Source organism: Cucurbita pepo, chromosome LG05, assembly GCF_002806865.2.
Source record: "Cucurbita pepo subsp. pepo cultivar mu-cu-16 chromosome LG05, ASM280686v2, whole genome shotgun sequence".
Classification (NCBI taxonomy): Eukaryota; Viridiplantae; Streptophyta; class Magnoliopsida; order Cucurbitales; family Cucurbitaceae; genus Cucurbita; species Cucurbita pepo.
This window is the reverse complement of record NC_036642.1, coordinates 2,175,623-2,196,530: the sequence shown is the minus strand read 5'-3', so window position 1 is coordinate 2,196,530 and position 20,908 is coordinate 2,175,623. Positions and strand designations below refer to the sequence as shown.

Below are 20,908 nucleotides of genomic sequence, written 5' to 3'. Positions count from 1 at the left end.
GTCATTAATTATTGTATTTTGCTTCAGTTCGTTATAGGAATTTGTATGTGATAATATTATAAATTCTTGAGTGATTATTTGATCATTTTTAAACTTTATAAAAATATATAATATTAAATGATACTATCCACTTTTTGCATAAATTTTAGTTCGATTATAAATTTTCAATGAGATTCTCCCCATAATCCTCAACAATCATTCCCTCAACAAAATATATTAGAAGCCCACTTATAAATCCATAATCTTCTATTAAATTAACCAATAGGAGACTCACTCGCAATGAACCTCAACAATCTGATATCTAATAAATTCGCAGAGTTTTGATTTTGTGATTAGTGAGTTAATGAATTTTAGAACGAGACCTGAAAGGCACAAAATTGAATATTTAGATTTTTTTTTATTTTTTTTTTTTTTCTTTTTTTTTCTTTTAAATTTTTTTTTTAAATAAGAATATATATATATATATGCGCTTGATGTATCTCTAAATGTTGAAAATGACAAATAGATTCGTAAAGTTCCACTTTGTATAGAATATTTCTTGGGAATTTTTTTTTTGATTAATAAATCTATTAAAGTTAAAATTAATTTTATATCTAACAAAATATTAAACTTTTAATTTTTAAATTTTAATGTTTTTAATACGTCAAAATTAATAATTATTTCAATGTTTGGTTTGTTTTTAATTTCTGGAAAATTGGAGAGATGAAAGAAATGATTTAGAGAGACCAATATGCGGCGGCACAAAAACAAATAATTAGAATCAAATATAATAAAATTTAAAATATGAAGAAAAAAAAAAAGTTAGAGAGGGGATCTAAACTACAAAAATTAATGATTAGACTTGTAATTTTAACGTATACCGACACTTGCCACTCTAAATCTTAATATAACGAATAAAATAGAAAAGATCATGTAAAAGTAATATATACAAATATTCAATACGCTTTTTGTGCAAATGAATTGTCATATTTAACCAAACTAATTAAAGCGGCAAAATTGACACCGTTCAGGTCATCATCGAGATGAAATTATAAATTAAAAAACGATGTCATGGACNCTTTGTAAATGATAAAATTAATCCTCCATCTATTTAAAGCAAACTGTAAAAGCAATTGAGAATAAATTACGGTTTTAATTTAGTTGACATTGTGTAATAATTATATAAACCCAGTGAAATATCAGTTTTCTTTCTTACTCTATTTTTTTTATAAAAAAAATATCAAACTACTCGTGGTTTAATAAAACCNTAAACATTCATAATAAAATATTTAAATAACGTGATATTTAAATAAAACAATGCCATGATCTAGACAATATGCAGCTACTTTGCACTGGTTCTACATGGTTCTATGACTTTCATCATGACATCATTGTAACAACACTATTCGGTAAGAAAAGGCAAACACATGCAACATGGTAAGATTTATCCTCTTAAAACATCATAACATGACTTTAGGCTCAACGAGGTTAGATGTATAGTACTTCTCTATGGATGGCTCACGCGTGCGTGCATGGGCCCGCCAAGTGAGCTCACACACTCCCTCGACTTGGCTTGTCAAGCTAGCACTTGCTAATGGGTCGTTGCCAAATGCTATGGAAGGAAGGACACACATAATACATAAATGTCATAATGTATCTGTCTGTACTCATCATATGGGTGAAATATCCGAATGCACATGACATACANTTTAATTACTTTTCCCCTACAACAATTCAAGGCCTTTCAAACTTCAATATGCTTGGACTGTGCTTCCTGTTCATGCAAGTTAAGTGAACAGCAGATTTTGATTTACAGATCACCGATCAATTACCAAGAGATTAGATCTAAAATAATTGAAATCTACCCTTCANCCCATAGCTTATATAATCCTGGCATAATGTATGATGCAAAACCAGCTTCCCTCCATTTATAGCCTAACAAGTCAAGTTATCATAGTATAACACAGCATAACATGACATATATGACACATCATAACATAACATCAAAACCTAGCATAACTTATCATTCATACATATAACAAGTAGAGGAGCCATAGGACATTGCATCATCATGCATAATACAATTCATCAAACCAAGCTAACAGTGGAGACACTTACTTGATTGGCCTAGGCCGAAGTCATTGGGTACCTTGTTACTAGCGACTACTCCTTAAAATTTAATTTTACTTAAAGAGCCCCACGATCATAATTTAAAATTCTACTATATAAATTAGAATTCTATAAAAATTGGTTCATAATTTAAACTTGACTCAAACGAATTTAAATTAGCTAAAAAATAGTCATACGTACCGATCCAAGTTAGATTGAAGCCGACCTAGAATCATCGGAAAATATATTCTCCGACGGGCTCCAAACCACAAGTGACCTCTAGAAGTGACCTCCTTTGGTAGAGTCCCATTCTTCTCAACCTAAAAGATATGGAACTTTTATTTTATTTTATTTTATTTCTTTCTTNGGACATTGCATCATCATGCATAATACAATTCATCAAACCAAGCTAATAGTGGAGACACTTACTTGATTGGCCTAGGCCGAAGTCATTGGGTACCTTGTTACTAGCGACTACTCCTTAAAATTTAATTTTACTTAAAGAACTCCACGATCATAATTTAAAATTCTACTATATAAATTAGAATTCTATAAAAATTGGTTCATAATTTAAACTTGACTCAAACAAATTTAAATTAGCTAAAAAATAGTCATACGTACCGATCCAAGTTAGATTGAAGCCGACCTAGAATCATTGGAAAATATATTCTCCGACTCCAAACCACAAGTGACCTCTACAAGTGACCTCCTTTGGTAGAATCCATTCTTCTCAACCTAAAAGATATGGAACTTTTATTTTATTTTATTTTATTTCTTTCTTTTTAATTTTGAATTATTACAAGAATCTTTGTAAATGATAAAATTAATCCTCCATCTATTTAAAGCAAACTGTAAAAGCAATTGAGAATAAATTACGGTTTTAATTTAGTTGACATTGTGTAATAATTATATAAACCCAGTGAAATATCAGTTTTCTTTCTTACTCTATTTTTTTTATAAAAAAAATATCAAACTACTCGTGGTTTAATAAAACCTAAAAATAATAAGGGGTCAGAATTCACTGTTCTAAAACTAAAGTATACTAAATAGAAGATCATGAGGAAAATGGTACGGTAGGACAAACAAACAATGTTGGCCAAGTCAAATAATCCAGGTACAACTCACTCGTACCCCTTCAGTATTTAATTACTTTTCCCCTACAACAATTCAAGGCCTTTCAAACATCAATATGCTTGGACTGTGCTTCCTGTTCATGCAAGTTAAGTGAACAGCATATTTTGATTTACAGATCACCGATCAATTACTAAGAGATTAGATCTAAAATAATTGAAAATCTACCCTTAAAAATAGAGGCAGGGTGTTAAATTACCACTAATCACTAGGTTTATGATGAGAATTCTGGGTTTTATTAATTTTGCCACAAATTTAGCTAAATGTTATAATCTGCAGATTATTTGGCGTTTTCGATGATGTTCAGGAAGCTACCACTAATAATTAATTTCCTCAACAATATTTTACGATCATTGCATGGGGCTTCTCAATTATTTGAATGAATGTTTGGGGATTTCTTCTTCCCCCTTATATTTTTCAATTATTTTAAATTTCCTTACTGTATTAATTTTGTTTTTATCCTTTCCTAATGGACCATTTAAGATGCTCCGAGAAATTAAGGTAGAAAATTCAGGCACACACTGTTTAAAGAAGAAATCCAGTCAAGTTTACTTTCTTAACACTTTACATTCTTGCTTACGATCTTTCCCGAAACACTTTCAGTCTCCCATGTCCAACAGATTCAATTTCTGAACAACTTTGGGTTCATATTATTTTGTACAAGTAGAGGGAGTGAAGAAAAAGGAATTCCTAGATTAATTTGAATTTAATTCACATAAAACATACAATTGTTTATGCATGTGAATATCTAAAGTTGTTCATATCTAGAAATTCTTCAAAATGAACATAATACTAATGAATAATTAGTTTAGTGTACTAAAAAGAACACGTTAAATTAAAAAAGTCCGTTAAAAAACGAATTCTCACACACGCTAGTTTGTTTCATAAATTTTTACAAAATTCTTCCACATAAACTGTTTAAGTCCTCTCTGTTTTTGGATAGAGAAACAGATGCAATCGATGAATTTAGCAGATGCATGTTGAAACAGCAAATAAAAACTGAAAGTGTGAAGATCACGATCTCGATCTCTACAAAAATATACACAAATACATATAGAGATAGAGAGAGAGAGCGGAAGAAAAAGAAGAGTTCCACAGTCCTACATTCTGATAAATGGATTGTATAGCTTAAGAAAAGGAGAAGATCCAGATTTAAGAGGAAATGGATTACCTGAAAAAACCGTATGGGGAGGAGATGGCGGCGGTGGCGGAGAGAGAGAGAGAGAGAGCCAAGATGGCATTCACTTGCAGAAGCACCTGCACCTCAGTGGCCTTGTGCATTTGAAGAGAAAAGAAGAAGCAAAGCTGAAGGTGTAGGTGCAAATGCAGGAGAAGGCTAACAATTTGGCCATAAATTTCTGATGATTTCTGGTGCGTTGTGTACAAACGTGAGAGAAGATTATATAATCAAAGAGATTCGGAGATTGCGAGAAATGGAGCCAAGAAGTGGGCGGGGCGGGCGTTAGGGCAAGGGAGGAAGAGATAAGGACGCGACGAACTCGATTATTTATGGTACAGTACCAGGACTGATGTGGTTCTCTGGAATTGGCTGCTTCACTTTGCCCACGTGATCCATACCATCCTCCCCACGTGGGTTTTCTTCCTTCCATCAATCACCATTCGCCACGTCTTCATTACCACCTGCTCTCCACATGCTCNTTTTTTTTCTGTTTCTGTTTCTCTTAATATAAATAAAAATACTATTTCTACAAAAAACTAAAAAAAAGCGGGGTAAAAATAAAAAAGAAATGATTTGCATGGAAGCCCCTGGAATAATTGGGTGGGCGTGACCATATACGACAAACGGATTTTATTCCATCTACAAAAAGATATATATTTATTCATTTTTTACTGCGCTTACTAAAAGACAAATATACCCTCCGACGCGTGAACTCCACAGATTCTTCTTCGTCCTTGATTTTCCAAAATAATAATAATAAAAAATCAAAAAAATCAAAATTTAATACGAACCTTATCTCAAACTAAGCGAATTCAATTTCATATCATAATTCAGATGGTACGGACCTAATCTCAAATTATGTAATCCATGTGGTACAAACCTTATCTCAAATCATGTTCGCGTTTGATCTAACACAGTTCATTTGATATTCATATCTCAAATGGATAGGATTCTAAGATGCAAATATTATATTTATACCATAATATAAATTTTCTTTTCAAATAATGCTGGATTTTTATAAATTATTTAAAAAAAAAAATAGTTACTAATTTTTTANCCTTCATTTTCCAAAATAATAATAATAAAAAAAAAAAAAAAATCAAAATTTAATACGAACCTCATCTCAAACTAAGCGAATTCAATTTCATATCATAATTCAGGTGGTACGGACCTAATCTCAAATTATGTAATCCATGTGGTACAAACCTTATCTCAAATCATGTTCGCGTTTGATCTAACACCGTTCATTTGATATTCATATCTCAAACGGATAGGATTTTGTAGCGTAAATTAGATGCAAATATTATATTTATACCATAATATAAATTTCCTTTTCAGATAAAAATAAATAAATAACATATTAATTCCTAATTTTTTCATGAGTTTAAAAATAAATAAAAAAATAAATAGAAAATTGTGTATAAAACGAAGAAACGTGGTATCTGGGAGGAGCAGAGGCAGGGAAGCGACCCGAATGATCGGGGAGAAAAGAAGGGAAATCAAATAATGGTGAGGGCCGTACAGTGGGAAAAAGACAAATATACCCTCATCATTAAATAATACAAGGGGCAGATATTTGTAGCAAGTGGATTCATAATTGATTGATTTTCCTTACTCCTTGGTCCTTGGTGCATTAAATTTGGAAATTGTTTTTTGTGGGTTCCTAAATTTCTGTATTCAGTGGCCCAAAACTGACAAATAAAACTGGGCTATATGTTGTTTGTAGGCCCAATCTAAATCTCAAATACTATGTACTATGGGCACTAACCAACGTTTTGCTGTAATCGGCGTTGTAAGGTTGTTCTTGTGTTTAAATAAAGATGGAGGAGGACTAAACGAACCAAGTTGTGGTCGATGTCGAAGACGACGATCTAAATTAAACCCATCCGAGAATTTGAAGGTACGATGGCAGAGGCTAGAAACCAGTCTTCGTAGAACGCCATGAAAATACTTTGTTGGAACGTTCAATGGTTGGGAAAGCCTTAAATGCGCTGGTTATGTTGTGGAGTGCTTAAACATAGACACACTGTTCGACACTAAGACTTTGGATTCTCTCAGAGTGAAGTTAAAAGTTGAGTTAGATTTTGTAACAACCAAAGCCCACCGCTAACAAATATTGTCCTCTGGTTTTCTCTTTTAGAGAAAGTTTCATTCTCCTCCCTAACCGATGTGGGATCTCACAATTCACCCCCCTTCAGGACCCAACGTCCTGACACTCGTTGCTTTCTCCAATCGATGTGGGACCCCTACCAAACCCACCCCCCTTCGGGGTCCAGCATCCTACTGCCACACTACCTCATGTCTACCCCTTTCTCCAATCGATGTGGGATCTCTACCAAATCCACCCCCCTTCGAGGTCCAGCGTCCTACTGGCACACTACCTCGTGTCTACCCCCTTCGGAGAACAGTCTCTTTGCTGGCACATCGCCAAATGTCTGGATATCATTTGTAACAGTCTAATCCCACCGCTAGCAGATATTGTCCTATGATATCATTCCACACTCTTATGAAGGGTGTTCCATTCTCTTCCAATCGACGTGGAATCTCACATATTTTGATAATTGTCTCTATGTCCCAAGTGTCACGTCGGGTTAAGTGGGGGTCTGATGTTGTTTTGGAACAAAAGTCTCCATTACTCGTTGTACATTAATAGATGAAGACTCAACCCGTGTCCATTCTATGGACATATGAATCAATGACCTTGTAGGGAGGCTCAATAGTTCTCTAAATATCCCATTGATAAATGAATGAGACTAAACTAATAACAGCAAGCATTTACCCAAAAGTGAAGCACGCGGCTTGCCGATGACCGACTTGCCATGGAAGCTTCTTAGCAGCCTCAGTGTCTCACAGACCACATTAAATTAATTGACCCACAGATTACGCACTACTACCCAAGTAAACGCTTGACTTCACTTCATATGTTCAATTTTTAATCCAATCAATTCAACATCACATGCCTATCATCTTCTCAACTTTATTGAGTGAAAGCTGCCCAGTTTTCGCCGCTATAAATACTCTGCAAACCACTCCCATTTCTTTCACAAACCAAACCCCAAAACTCCAATTCCATCCTAACAATGGGCGAGGTCATTTAACTCAATTCATCTTTCTTCTAATCCTTTCCATTTTTCTTCTCATACTCATCTGCTTTACTTTCTCTCTGTTTACAGAAGAAGAATGAAGACACCACCACTGCTGTGTTCAAGATCGACATGCACTGCGAAGGCTGCGCCAACAAAATCAGAAAGTGCGTCCGAGAAATCGAAGGTATGAATTCCCAAACAATTTTTGCGTTCTCTTCGCTGATTTCTTTTGGATCCAAAGCTAATTTCTAATTTTCTTCTTTGGAAGGCGTTGAGAGAGCGAGAGCAGACTGGGAAGCCAACAAGCTGACAGTCATCGGAAAATTCGACCCTGCCAAGCTCCGAGAGAAGCTCGCCGATAAAACAAAGAAGAAAATCGACATTGTCTCGTCGGAGAACAAGAAAGAAAAGGAATCCAAGAAACCGGACGAGCCCGCCGTCGGTGATAAAAAACCAGAGGAAAAGAAGTCCAAAGACAAAGAGGTGGGTGAGGAACTAACGTGCGCTTCACTCAAAGGCGCATGTTAGACAACAATCCAACTGTCAACAGTTAATTAACTCGAATTTTTTAAATTATTTTACTGATTGATTGTTATGTTTGAATTATTCCGACCAGACTCCGGTGACGACGGTGACTTTGAAGGTGGAACTGCACTGCCAGGGTTGCATAGAGAAGATTTACAAAGTGGTAGCCAGGACCAAGGGTAAATTAACTTTTAAATTTAATTAATTACCTTATCATTCAATTGAATAAAACAATCAATGATTTTCTTTGAATGGGTGTCCCTGCAGGAGTGGAGGATATGGCGATTGAGAGACAAAAGGATTTAGTAATGGTAAAAGGAAAAATGGACGTGAAGGCTCTGATAGAGAATTTGGAAGAGAAACTAAGGAGGAAAGTTGCAGTGGTGGTGCCGAAGAAGGACAAAGACGACGAAGCTAAGGGAGGAGACAGCAGCGACAAGAACAAGAGCAGCGGAGATGCTGCTCCGGCAAATGGCGGTGGCGGGGGAGATGGTCACAGACTTGATCACATGGCAGTTCCAGTTTCGGGATATGGGTACGGGTACGGGTATGGTGGAGAACATTTACCTTCGGTTCAAATGTTCAGTGATGAAAATCCAAATGCTTGCTCGGTTATGTGACAACCGATATAGTTTCTTAGAAATATGTACCTTTTCATTCCATTCTTTTCTGTAAGGAACCATTATATGTCAATTATCGTTGAGTTATGAGGTTAAAGATGGTGTTTCGGGGGATAAAGGCGAGAAAGATTAGTCCAAAATGCATAGTCCGGAAGTGAAGTGAGAGGTGGGGTTTGTTGGTGGCGTCCTTCCAGGAAAGACAGAGACCTTTTCCATTGAACCAAGTGGAGGAAAGAAAGAAGAGTTGGATAACACAGTCATGCACCTCTCTAACATACCTTTCTACCAATAATCGAGGAGTGGAAATTTGGAATCTCACTTTTTCGCTCAAAAACAAAAAGGGCTCTCATTTTCCTTTGAATTTCAATACCTCTTTTCGTCTTTCTTTTTTTTGTGTAGGGACAAGTTCATCTGAATGATATCTTTCAATCCCGCCATTCTGATTCAACTGTCTTTTGGGCTAATCTTTTCCACATTCAAACATAGTAACAACAATCAAGCTCTCCTATGAAATGAAATTTTCTTTCTAATACCTTAAAATACTTGATTATTGTCTTTTATTCCACAATCCATCCTCACAACGAACAGGCATTAGGCGGAGCCGGATGGAAGAAATTAACCAAAAGAATTGACCTCTTGACCGCCTCAAAGTTAATCTCTATCTATGTGAGATCTTTCGTCGGTTGGAGAGGAGAACGAAACATTTTTTATAGGGTGTAAAAACCTCTTCCTAACAAACGCATTTTAAAAACCTTGAGGGTAAGCTTGAAAGAGAAAGCTCAAAGAAAACAATATCTGCTAACTTCGTCTGTTACAAATGGTATCAGAGCCAGACACTAGAATATGTGCCTGCGAGGAGGCTGAGCCCTGAAGGGAGGTGGATACGAGGCAGTGTGCCAACAAGGATGTTGAGCCCCAAAGATAGGTGGATTGGAGGGTCCTATATCGATTGGAGAAGAGAACGTTTTACACATCTCGAGAAAAAACTCGAAAAAAGTCTAAAAATGATAATATCTACTGGTGCGAACGGTGGAAAAGGAAGAGAGAAAAAGTGCAAAGAGAGATGAACATTTAACATCATTTGGGTTGGATGGTTTCACTTTCACTACCACTGAGCGACCATTTATAGAAGTGGACATCAAAACTTATCTCTGGTTTCATAAACTTCCAAAAATCATGCGCAGAATTACGTCTAATCTGATAGCAACTAATAAAGATAGCTCCTTCCATTTAGCCTTAGATAGCAGCATCTCATCAAAATGACTGGTGGAGCTCAAGCCTCACCCACCCTTTTTCCCAGCTAATGACAATAAGAATGTTTTTGGATGCTTATACTAGGTCGAGATGCATCATCAACATTAACGTCGAGAATAAGCTTTAACACCATGATTCTGGAATGAGTTGACTACAGCCCTGATCTTTGTGCGGTTTTTGGACCCTTTATTCTCAATTTCCTTGTTTATGTCCACACAAATCCCAGTTCCTTGCCCCTGTTCCAGACCGTCCACGGTCGCCTAGCCACATTCAAGTGAGCACTTGATGGAGTGTTCAACTGTGGCTGCAGTTGCTACAATCCGTCCATTATTTCTATCTACCACATTGGCTGTTATGTATTTCAAAGATGAGAATAATCGCAGCACATGACACTTCAATACTTTCATTCTCAGCCGTCATATGTTCAAGATCCTCTTTGAATCACCTATCCAAAATGTTAAAATATTCCATGGGTTCTCAAACTAGCAATGATTTCAGTCTTGGAGAATGAATTGGTATGCTAAACAAAAAAGACGTGTAGGACAAAAACATGTAACAAAATCAGGTATGGGGAGCCACATCTTAGCCAGGTAATAGGTTACAACAAATTACTGAATCTTACCGTGTCTCCTCGAACCAATAACCATCTTTGGTGTAACCAAATCACTCCCATCCCTCAAGACCAAAAGAGATAGTGCAAGAAGTGCAAGAATATTCTCTGGTTGTCCATCGACCATACCTTCGTCAGATAACTCAACCTCCATGGATTAAAGGCGACAAGCACACAGTCGAGAAAGTAGATTCGGCCCTAGAACAATGTTTTAGGGATTAAGTTCTTTGCGATATTTTAGGAATTTTTACAAATTATGGAACAATGTTTGTTTAGATGCCTCCCTTGGATAGCTTTTTCATATTTCATCGTATTTGCTGAAATATGAATTTCATTTAATGTTTCCATGAATCTGTGTAGGCCTCTTAGTTTAATCTCTTAATGAACCAATTCACCTTCAATAACCTAAACGGACCTAAAATTTTGAGGTAAAGGTTTCTAACAACAATGTCGATGATGCCTCTCGACCAAGAACCCTGCGTGCACTTCAAATGATATCATAACCATCAGAAATAGTGTCAGTTAGGACAATATTGAAAAAAAGCATCCCTTACAACTGAATAATAGAATCACACACAGAACAAACAAAAGATTGGAGAAGCAACAAAAGGGTTTTTTTTTTTTTTTAATATTGATGAGTATTCAGGCAAGCTTGCATGCACTTCGACTGATATCACCAGACGTAAATGATTATGCAAACAAACAAATCAGATGAAAATTAAGCATTCTATTGGTAAGCAACAAAGTAAATCATTGGACAGAATTGCAATAAATTAAAGGCTTTCCATCCTCAAAATTGCATTAATAAAATATTTCATCAGCCATTACTCAAGTTCATACGGAAACATTAAAGCTTAAAGAACGAGCAAATAAAGTAGAGAAACTTCTATTATATTAATTATTCATCACGATAGATGTGTTAACTTAATAAATAATCCTGGTTAGGTTGCAATTGAGCTTCAATTCAACAGATTAACGATAAAGAGAGATTGAATCCATTAAGAAAGAAAGCTGGCTCCAGCTTGAACCAGGGATGCAGATTGGGCACATGATGAAATAATTAATAAAGCAAACACACGCTATAAGGATATGCATAATATCTAATTAAGTACATTTAGGCTTATCGGTAGCCATTTCCAACAAAAAAGATAAATAAAATCACACCAAGTCAAGAAAACAAAAGAGGAAAAGAAAAACATTTTAACTTTTTATAAGCGTTGCAATATTCGTATGCATGAGAAAATCAAAGATTTTAGCTCAAGTGGAGCCTGACCTGAATGTTTAGAGATTGTGAAACTTGAATTATCAATCAATGAGCTCCAAGGAAGAACGTAACAAGAACCCACAAATATAATATAAACAATCGAATTCCCACAGACCTAAACTTATCTACATGAATGATAAGCAGCCCAACAAATGATTCAGTACAAAACAGGACATCCGGCAACGTAAAGCTCTGCAAAATTTAGAGAAAAATACTAGAATCTTAAGGAATCTCAATTCTAAATGATGAAACTAAGGCAGCCAATTCAGTTTCAAATGGAAGGAACCTGAGGAAGACTGGAGTGTTTGGGACGAAATAGCTAACCTTGGTATACTTGCATACAAACTGGAGACATGAAGACGGGAACTTTGGAGTTGAAAGAATGAAAAACCATGAAAGAACGCTTGAGAAATCAACAGAAAAGCAAATAAGCCCCCTCCAAAAACGAATCCGCCAATGGTTTGGTCAAGTTTTTTCCCCACCTCCTCTTCTTTATGACCTTATAATTAATATCATGAATGAAAGTCATGTATCAAACGCTAAACAAACTTTTTGGCTATTCAAATTAAAGCACTTTTAAACCTTTTTTGTCTCCCTCGTACAATTGGAAACAACCTTTTGCAATAGTGATTCGTTATGAAATTACAAACTTAGGATTTAATGCCTTACAAAATTTATGAAATTCTTCATTTACAAACTTAAATGGCAATTCATTCAATAGGACCATACAAGCAAACATCGTTAAATAATTCTCTTGAGTGAAAGATTAGTTATCAAATTACATTTAGAATCTACTTCAACATAATTCTTTAACTTCTATACTTCTTACATTTCTCCTGAGTGCCTTTTAAAATTTGTTGCCCCATTTCCCCTAAGAATCACGTGCATATGTAGCCCGGTGATATTTATGCTAAATTAATAAAAATACCCTCGAACTTTGTACTTTGCATCAAAAATATTCTTGAACTTTCAAAAGTTTCAATAATACCCTTAACTATTGACAAAAGTTCAAAAATATTCTAACCATTAGTTTTGGATGAAACTATTAGTACTTTGTTCTAAAAATACACTTTAACTTTCAAAAGTTTTATTAATGTCCTTGAACTTTTTTAAAAAGTTCAAAAGTACCCTTACCGTTAATACCACATTATAAAAATACCCATAAACTTTCAAAAGTAGAATTGATACCCTTAACCTTAAACAAGTTCTTACTGTTAATATATGGACGTAAACTGTTTATCTACACCCTATATAANCTCTACTTCAAACTATGGCTCAACAATTTCTCGTTTTTCTCTTGATTCTTGAATATCCTCTTATTCTCCATCTTTTGTTCCTCAATCTTTAAAACTTCCCTCATTTCTCTTTTTTTCTCTTCTTAAATATCAAAACTCTAAATGAAAAGGAGAAGTTTTCTCATTGTTGAGCATTTCTAAACATAAATATGAAACATTAATACCCAAATAGGCAATTTGAAAACATATTGTCTATTTGGGTGATGAAAATTTTTGTGTTTATGTCTAGAAATGCTCACAAATGAGAGATTTCCACCAAAGTTTTGTTATTTAAAAAGAGTAAAAAAGAAAAGAAAATAAATGGGCGAATTTTTAGAGATGGTGGAAAAGAAGGGGGATAATAGGATATTCGAGAAGTGAGAAAAAAAAAAAGAGAAATGAGAAACTGTTGAGTCAGGGTAAAAGCAAAGAAGAGAGAGACAATCAAAGAGGGAGATGATCTATGGGGTGAAGATAAACTATTTTTGTTTATATGATAACTCTAGAAACTTATTAAAAAAATTTAAGTTAGGGTATTAATGCTATTTTTGAAAAAAGTTCATAGGTATTTTTGAAACGTGATACTAACCGTTCTAACCATATTCCAACGATAAAGGTATTTTTGAAATTTAAAAAAAAAATTATGGGTATTTTTTATGTTTTTAGAAAAGTTTAAGGGTATTAATGAAACTTTGGAAAGTTTAAAGATATTTTTGAAACAGTAGTTCCTCCAAAACTAATGGTAAGGGTAGGTATTTTTTTAACTTTTATTTTAGTTTAAAAGGTATTATTGAAACTTTTAAAAGTTCAAAAGTATTTTGAGACAATGTGAAAAGTTGAGAGCATTTTTATTAATTTAGCCTAATATTTATAAGCAGCCCTATAAAATTCAGCATAGCATCCCTCTACTTCAGTAAAATGCTCTCAAACATCTGAATATTGTTTAGTAGGTTTTCTTGTCCTTGATAATCCTGCTTTACCACCAACATGTGAATTAGGATATCATTTACAACTTAACAAAGAGTTCGACTAGAATAACTTTGTTTAGAAGTCTCAGAGATGAAGCCATCCTAGGACAAAAATACAACCAACTCATGAGTACTCGATTTCAAGAGTTGCTAGAGTAAAAGGCTCGAGGGGTTTCTTAAGAAAGAAATCACTTCTTACTTAGTGTAAGCCAGAGCCTAAAACATTGTTAACACGGCTATACATGCAACTTTCTACTCGCATACAGACACATCTATGAGATGATCTTTGGAAGCAGTAGAAGTGGAACCTAATTAGAACTTGAAAAGAAACAGAGAAGCTAACAACAAACAAAACACACATAGAGCAAAACATTTGGATCTTAACTACTAAAATTGTAACAGCCCAGCCCAAACCCACCGCTAGCAGATATTGTCCGCTTTGACTCGTTACTATCGTTGTCAGCTTCACGATTTCAATACACGTCTATTAGGAAGAGGTTTTTACACCTTATAAGGAATGGTTCGTTCTTCTCTCCAACCGATATGGGATCTCACAATCCAACCCCTTAGGGGTCAGCGTTCTCACTGGCCCACCGTTCGGTGTCTAGCACTAATACCATTTGTAACAACCCAAACCCACCGCTAGCAGATATTGTTCATTTTGGCCCATTACGTATCCCTATCAGCCTCAGTGTTTTAAAACACGTCTATTAGGGCGAGGTTTCTACATCCTTATAAAAAATGCTTCGTTTTCGTCTCCAACCAATGTGGGATCTCACAAAAATGGAATCTAATTACTTCTAATAATGTACCCTTTAGCTGCCAATAAACTACCCAGGTTAAGAAATGGAAGGAAGCAACCCAAATGCAATAGTAACATTAGTTTAACACAAACTAATGGCATCTCAGTTGTAAAACAGAGAGAGAGATCAGACAAACAATCCACGCACGTCATTGTTTGTGACTAATCCAGACAAACTTCTCATTCGCTCGATACTAAAACATCACAGGTAGACTAATCCATCATGGAGGAAAGTTTGTGACCAATTTCTCATTCGCGTGATACTAACATGTGAACAAAATCAGATCCACAAACAATGGATGTTACTACAAGGTATGCGGCTTAGTGATGAGTTGTTTCAGAAACAGTCAAAAATTGGTAAAAACAAAATTGTAAATACAAACAAGAACGAAGAAGAGAACACAGAATAGGAAAATAACGGATTTGTCCCAATAATCACTGTTCCTTCTTCCCCCTCTTCTTATTAAATCGGGGTTATAATGGGTTTTAAAGTGGGGTGGAATCCGAAGGGCAGACTAATTTATTCAAAAAGCCACCGGTGACCAGAAAACTAACCTTAACATCGTCGGAGACGGAAATTGAACGACATCGAGGCGATCACATGCGGAGAGAGGGAGCGATATCCACGGCGGCAAAGCGCGCGCGCCTAAGCAAGGAGAGAGGGAGATCGAACGACGACGAGACGATAGTGCGATAGAATCGGTTCGGTTCTTAAACTCATTAAACCGTGAATTAATAATGATATTTAAAATAATTATATCAATTCGCGCCACACTTGAAAATACATGTCCAAACTTATAGATATATCAATTAAAATTTTAAACCTTCTAAATCATATATTTAAAATAATTAATAATTTTTTTTGAATTAAACGATGTTTTAACACACATCTAATAATTTAAAATCACCAAAACCCTAATTATCAATTTTTTAAATCCTAAAATATACCTGAACATCCTAGATGAAGTATTAAATATGGATTAATTTATATCGAATATTAAGAGGTAAAAAGAATTAGCTTCGTACTCTGTATTTAAACACTCTAAACATATCTAGATGTTCTTGACAGGTAACACTCACTCGAGCATTTTGATTTTGCAATGAAGTTTTGTCGTCAAACCCAACATGTTTCATTAAAAAAAAAAAAAAAATATATATATATATATATACACGTTTCTCAAAATTTAAATGCATATAACTGGGCCAAATCCTTAAGCCCATGGGCTTCCTAATGGGTGGAAGAAATCTTCTATAATTGGGCCAAATCCTTAAGGTCATGTTCTCTTTAACCAGCCCAATGTCGGTGCCACGTGAATTCTCGTATTTACCCTCATAGCCCAATTTCAGTCGGCTACGCAACCAACCAGAAGTAGATCTTCGTGGAGGACACGTGGAATCATCAAGGACTCCTATAAATATGATCCAAAAGCCTTCCTTTTTCGGAACCTTGAACCCTTGATCCGCATCGCATTACGCGTCGTAGGTCTGATAAAAGGCCCACAACAAAAGCGCCGTGAGAGACGAAGAGCGACTTCTTCAAGCCCTAGATCTGCTTCCTCTTCTCACTCGCGCCTCTTAGCTCGCTCTATCGTTCTCGTATTCCCTTTGATCTTCTTTCTCTCCGTTTCCCCAGGTATGTATTGGGGATTATTCACGATGTTTCTGATTTCGTTTTCATTGTGCTTTTAGGGTTTTTTTTAATTTTTTAATCTTTAGGGTTAAGGATGGTTTCCGACGCGAGCAAGAAGAAAGCGGCCCAGAAGAAGGCAGCTGCGGCGGCTAAGCGAGGAGGAAAAGCAGCGGCGGCCGCTTCTTCCAAGGCGGCATCTGCCGATTCGCAGAATGGAGTTGATAAGTTGGCGAATGGAGTTGACGCTCTTCAGTTATCTGATCGTACTTGTACTGGTGTGCTTTGCTCACATCCTCTCTAGTTTGAGAATGCATTAGTAGGCTAGGTGACATCTAATTGTCTTCTAAAATATTCTTTTATTTTGAAAAGAACTGCTACTGGTTTATTTTTCTTGAGATCTCCTAGGACTATCCATTTTTTAGCATATGAATATTGAAACTTTAGTCGTTCATATTCCTTGCTGATATACTTGGAAGTGATGTTGTGCTATTAGGGAAGTGTAAGTGATGACGCTGGTAATGTCCTTACATTCGTGCTTTTTGCAGATAGAGTCTTTATCAGTTACCTTTCATGGGCATGATCTTATCGTTGATTCTGAGCTCGAGCTCAACTATGGCAGGTTTGCTTGTAATAATGTGCTGGCATAAATAGTTTCTATTTCCTTATTGATTCTTGTGCTTGATGTTCAATATTTACAATTTTTTTTCAGACGTTATGGTTTGCTTGGATTAAATGGATGTGGGAAATCTACACTTCTTTCGGCAATAGGTTGCCGAGAGCTTCCTATTCCAGAGCACATGGATATATATCACCTTACACGAGAGATTGAAGCTTCTGACATGTCTTCACTTGAAGCTATTATAAGTTGTGATGAGGAAAGGTTGCAGTTAGAGAAGGAGGCAGAAACTTTGGCTGCACAAGTATGTTGATGACAATAGTCTCCATGTTCTAAAGAATTTACTAGTGCTCATTATTCACTGTTCTATTTTTATTTAGGATGATGGAGGTGGAGAGCAGCTTGATCGTATCTATGAACGTTTAGAAGCACTGGATGCAGCAACTGCAGAAAAACGTGCTGCTGAAATCCTGTATGGTCTTGGGTTTGACAAGCAGATGCAAGCTAAGAAAACCCGGGACTTCTCTGGTGGTTGGAGGATGAGGATTGCCTTGGCACGTGCCCTATTCATGAATCCCACCATCCTTCTACTGGATGAACCAACTAATCATCTAGGTATTAATGTTTCGTGCTTTCTTGTTTTGCTGATTGAGTGGTGGTGGTGAATTAATATCTTTTCAGTTATCACCCTATGAAAGAAATAAGTAGGTTTTGAGTTTTATGAACTTAGATTTGGATAATTAGTGCAAGTGCTTTGCTGGTACACCGATTGGCTGATCATTCTGGTTCTTGCTATTATCAATCTCACAGCCTTTAGATTCCTTGGGGAACATACATACTGATCCAGTGAGCCCATTTCTAGGGAATACAAGCGTACTCCCTTTGCAGTGGATATATATGTACTACTTCTAAATATACAAAAAAAATAGCAAGAGCTGTGGAATTTAAGTGCAGCCTTTTATTTGTTCATTGAATTATTTAGTATATCATTTCTGCCTTATCAATTGTTTTATTGCTGAAAATGAGGTATCTGATGAGCAACTGTTCTATTTTTTTGTAATGATAGATCTGGAGGCTTGTGTCTGGCTAGAAGAGAACTTGAAGAAGTTTGACCGGATCCTGGTTGTGGTTTCGCATTCCCAGGACTTCCTTAACGGTGTGTGCACAAACATTATCCACATGCAGAACAGAAAATTGAAGATCTACACAGGTAACTATGATCAGTATGTTCAGACCCGTGCTGACCTGGAAGAAAACCAGATGAAAATGTACAAGTGGGAGCAGGATCAGATTGCTTCCATGAAGGAGTATATTGCCAGATTTGGGCACGGGTCAGCAAAACTAGCCCGACAGGCACAGAGTAAGGAGAAAACACTGGCAAAAATGGAGAGGGGTGGGCTTACTGAAAAGGTGGTGAGAGACAAGGTTCTTGTCTTCCGCTTTGTTGATGTTGGAAAGCTTCCCCCTCCTGTTCTTCAGTTTTCGGAAGCAACGTTCGGCTATACCCCTGATAATCTCATCTATACGAACCTTGACTTTGGAGTTGACTTGGACTCTCGGATAGCTTTGGTTGGACCTAATGGTGCCGGAAAGAGTACGCTTTTGAAGCTGATGACTGGGGACCTGGTTCCTCTGGAGGGCATGGTTAGACGACATAATCACCTTAGAATTGCCCAGTTTCATCAACATTTAACTGAGAAACTAGACATGGAAATGTCTGCTCTCCAGTTTATGATAAAAGAGTACCCAGGAAATGAGGAAGAGAAGATGAGAGGAGCAATTGGGAAGTTTGGGCTCTCCGGTAAAGCTCAAGTGATGCCAATGAAAAATTTGTCTGATGGGCAGAGGAGCCGTGTTATATTTGCCTGGTTAGCATGGAGACAACCCCACTTATTACTGCTTGATGAGCCCACTAATCATTTGGATATCGAGACAATTGACTCATTGGCAGAGGCATTGAATGAGTGGGATGGAGGTTTGGTTCTTGTAAGCCATGATTTTAGACTTATAAACCAAGTCGCCCAAGAGATATGGGTGTGTGAGAATCAAGCTGTAACCAGGTGGGAGGGTGACATTATGGACTTCAAGGCACATTTGAAGAAGAAGGCTGGGTTCTAATTGAAGCTGTATAACTCGTGAGTTTTCGTTATTATTGAAATCTACAGTGTAGACCATCGCTTAGGGCGTGTTGCATAACTCCGCAGCTCGGCCAGCATGCGTGTGATGTGCTAACACAACAAACCGAAGGTCTGAACACTGATGAGCTTGGTTATTGTTTCGAGCTAGCAATTTTAATGGGGCTAGTAGGTAATGTTTTTGCTTAATCATTATTAATTCATGTATCCTATATCTTTTAGTTGGTTTTTGAATCAACTAGATAGAGCCATATCCCATATTATTTTTAGACACCATGCGACTATGAACACAGACACTCTTATATTTTCGGTTTTTTATTGAATGAAATATAATGATTTTGTCTCCTATTGGGGCATAATTGTGAGGTGTTTGCTTTCTTAAGTGTTCAAATAAATATAACTTTGCATGACCTGCACTTTAGGAAGGGAATCTGAATTACTTATAGAAATTGTTCCCTCTTTTTGTGATTCTCTCCTATCAGGTATAGTTTTGCAGAGAGAATTGGGGTCTTGTCTGGTCTGGCATGAGAATTATTTTTTTTCCTGTGTTACATTTGCGAGTGGTCGATAGGCAATTTGCGTACCCTTCGTAGTGCCCATCCACTCGATCAAATACTCAACTCACCCCCAGGCTGATGCCCATACTGCTCCAATTTGGTGGGTTCTTCCCATTTTCTTTAAGTTTTGATGACTGCCAATTTTTGTGCGTTTTAGATCAGCTTGTTTACCAACTAAGCAAATTCCGAAGGCACCGACATGAATGCCATTCGCTGGTTGTACATAGGCCCCCTAATTGGTAATCTTAGGAAGGGAGACAAGGCCCTTGAAGCCTAGCCCACGAGTCACATACCCATGATGTTGGCAGGGCCATCCTAGGGACCTAGGATTAACAAGATCTTGTTTTAAGTAAGGGAGAGGACATTATAATTCCTTTCTATCTTTGGTTTAGACAATGATTGTATGATCTTATATTTTGATCTCTTGCAATTAAAGCTCCTAACTTTTATGACTGAAAACACACATATATTTATTTAATATTTAAATTCTTTGACACAATTTTTAAAGGGTTGAAAGAGGAGTAGAATCATAGAATAAAACACACCAAATTAAACACAACACAATAGAAAAAATGAACATGTAATCAAATGACCACGAACTTTGATTGGCCATTCTCAAAATACCAATTTTTCCCTTGGTAAAAAGTTTTACAATGCTGTGAAGAGTTTGAAGCTACGAAAAAAACAACCTTAATTTTGATCCTCTTGGTCGTTTCAATAGCTTCAAAACCCCACGTTATTGTTCCCCAAATCACACTATCCCTCAAAAGCAGCGATTCTCATTCTCCTCCTCCTCCTCCTCCCATTCCTCAGCCAAGATCCTCTCGAGCTCGCTCGGTCGACACGGGATCGTCAGCGCACCCTCATGATCAAATCCATACTCCTCTGCTGCTGCCTCCAAAAGTCTCAAAAACGTCGGATTATTCAAGCAACTCAACGGAACAACAAATCGTTTCGGCTCCTCAGCATCAACTGCCACAACCGCGAAATGGCCTTCTTTGACATCCTCCGGTACCGGAGTCGAGTCGTCATCCCCAAGTTCATGATCGAACTCGTGTAGCCCAGAATTGGACCTTCGACCCAAGGAGAGGCTCCTCTGCAGCCTCCCAACAGCAGTCTTCAGCTTCACAATGCCATTCTTCTTGGCACTGGCCTCAGGCTTAGCCAT

General features: G+C 36.6%; 2 protein-coding genes, 2 long non-coding RNA genes and 1 pseudogene across 4 annotated transcripts; 2 read left to right on the top strand and 3 right to left on the bottom strand.

Annotated features, from left to right (window-relative positions):
* Positions 1–1,391: 1,391 nt before the first annotated feature.
* On the bottom strand, positions 1,392–4,673 carry LOC111796251. Its single transcript, XR_002815310.1, has 3 exons — positions 4,391–4,673; positions 2,290–2,408; positions 1,392–1,591 (listed from the first exon to the last, which is right to left on the bottom strand). It is a non-coding gene; the product is annotated as an uncharacterized LOC111796251 (long non-coding RNA).
* Positions 4,674–7,333: 2,660 nt separating this feature from the next.
* LOC111796249 (heavy metal-associated isoprenylated plant protein 3-like) lies at positions 7,334–9,078 on the top strand. Its single transcript, XM_023679013.1, has 5 exons — positions 7,334–7,488; positions 7,573–7,669; positions 7,754–7,968; positions 8,102–8,189; positions 8,278–9,078. Exons 1-5 carry the CDS (start codon positions 7,480–7,482, stop codon positions 8,628–8,630), a joined length of 762 nt encoding a protein of 253 aa, XP_023534781.1. The 5' UTR covers positions 7,334–7,479; the 3' UTR covers positions 8,631–9,078.
* A 2,599-nt stretch (positions 9,079–11,677) lies between these two features.
* LOC111794855 lies at positions 11,678–15,503 on the bottom strand. Its single transcript, XR_002815140.1, has 3 exons — positions 15,358–15,503; positions 12,083–12,257; positions 11,678–11,950 (listed from the first exon to the last, which is right to left on the bottom strand). It is a non-coding gene; the product is annotated as an uncharacterized LOC111794855 (long non-coding RNA).
* Positions 15,504–16,250: 747 nt separating this feature from the next.
* Positions 16,251–19,542, top strand: LOC111795406 (annotated as a pseudogene).
* A 961-nt stretch (positions 19,543–20,503) lies between these two features.
* Positions 20,504–20,908, bottom strand: LOC111794997 (auxin-responsive protein SAUR50-like). The gene has a single exon (XM_023677215.1). It carries the CDS (start codon positions 20,906–20,908, stop codon positions 20,504–20,506), a length of 405 nt encoding a protein of 134 aa, XP_023532983.1.

Bases quoted from the DNA above. Each gene is read 5' to 3' on its own strand.
- LOC111796249 (XM_023679013.1), top strand. The intron at 7,670-7,753 runs GTATGAATTCCC...CTTCTTTGGAAG, and splicing joins GTGCGTCCGAGAAATCGAAG to GCGTTGAGAGAGCGAGAGCA. The intron at 8,190-8,277 runs GTAAATTAACTT...GTGTCCCTGCAG, and splicing joins AGTGGTAGCCAGGACCAAGG to GAGTGGAGGATATGGCGATT.
- LOC111794997 (XM_023677215.1), bottom strand. From the start codon at position 20,908: ATGGCTAAGCCTGAGGCCAGTGCCAAGAAGAATGGCATTGTGAAGCTG.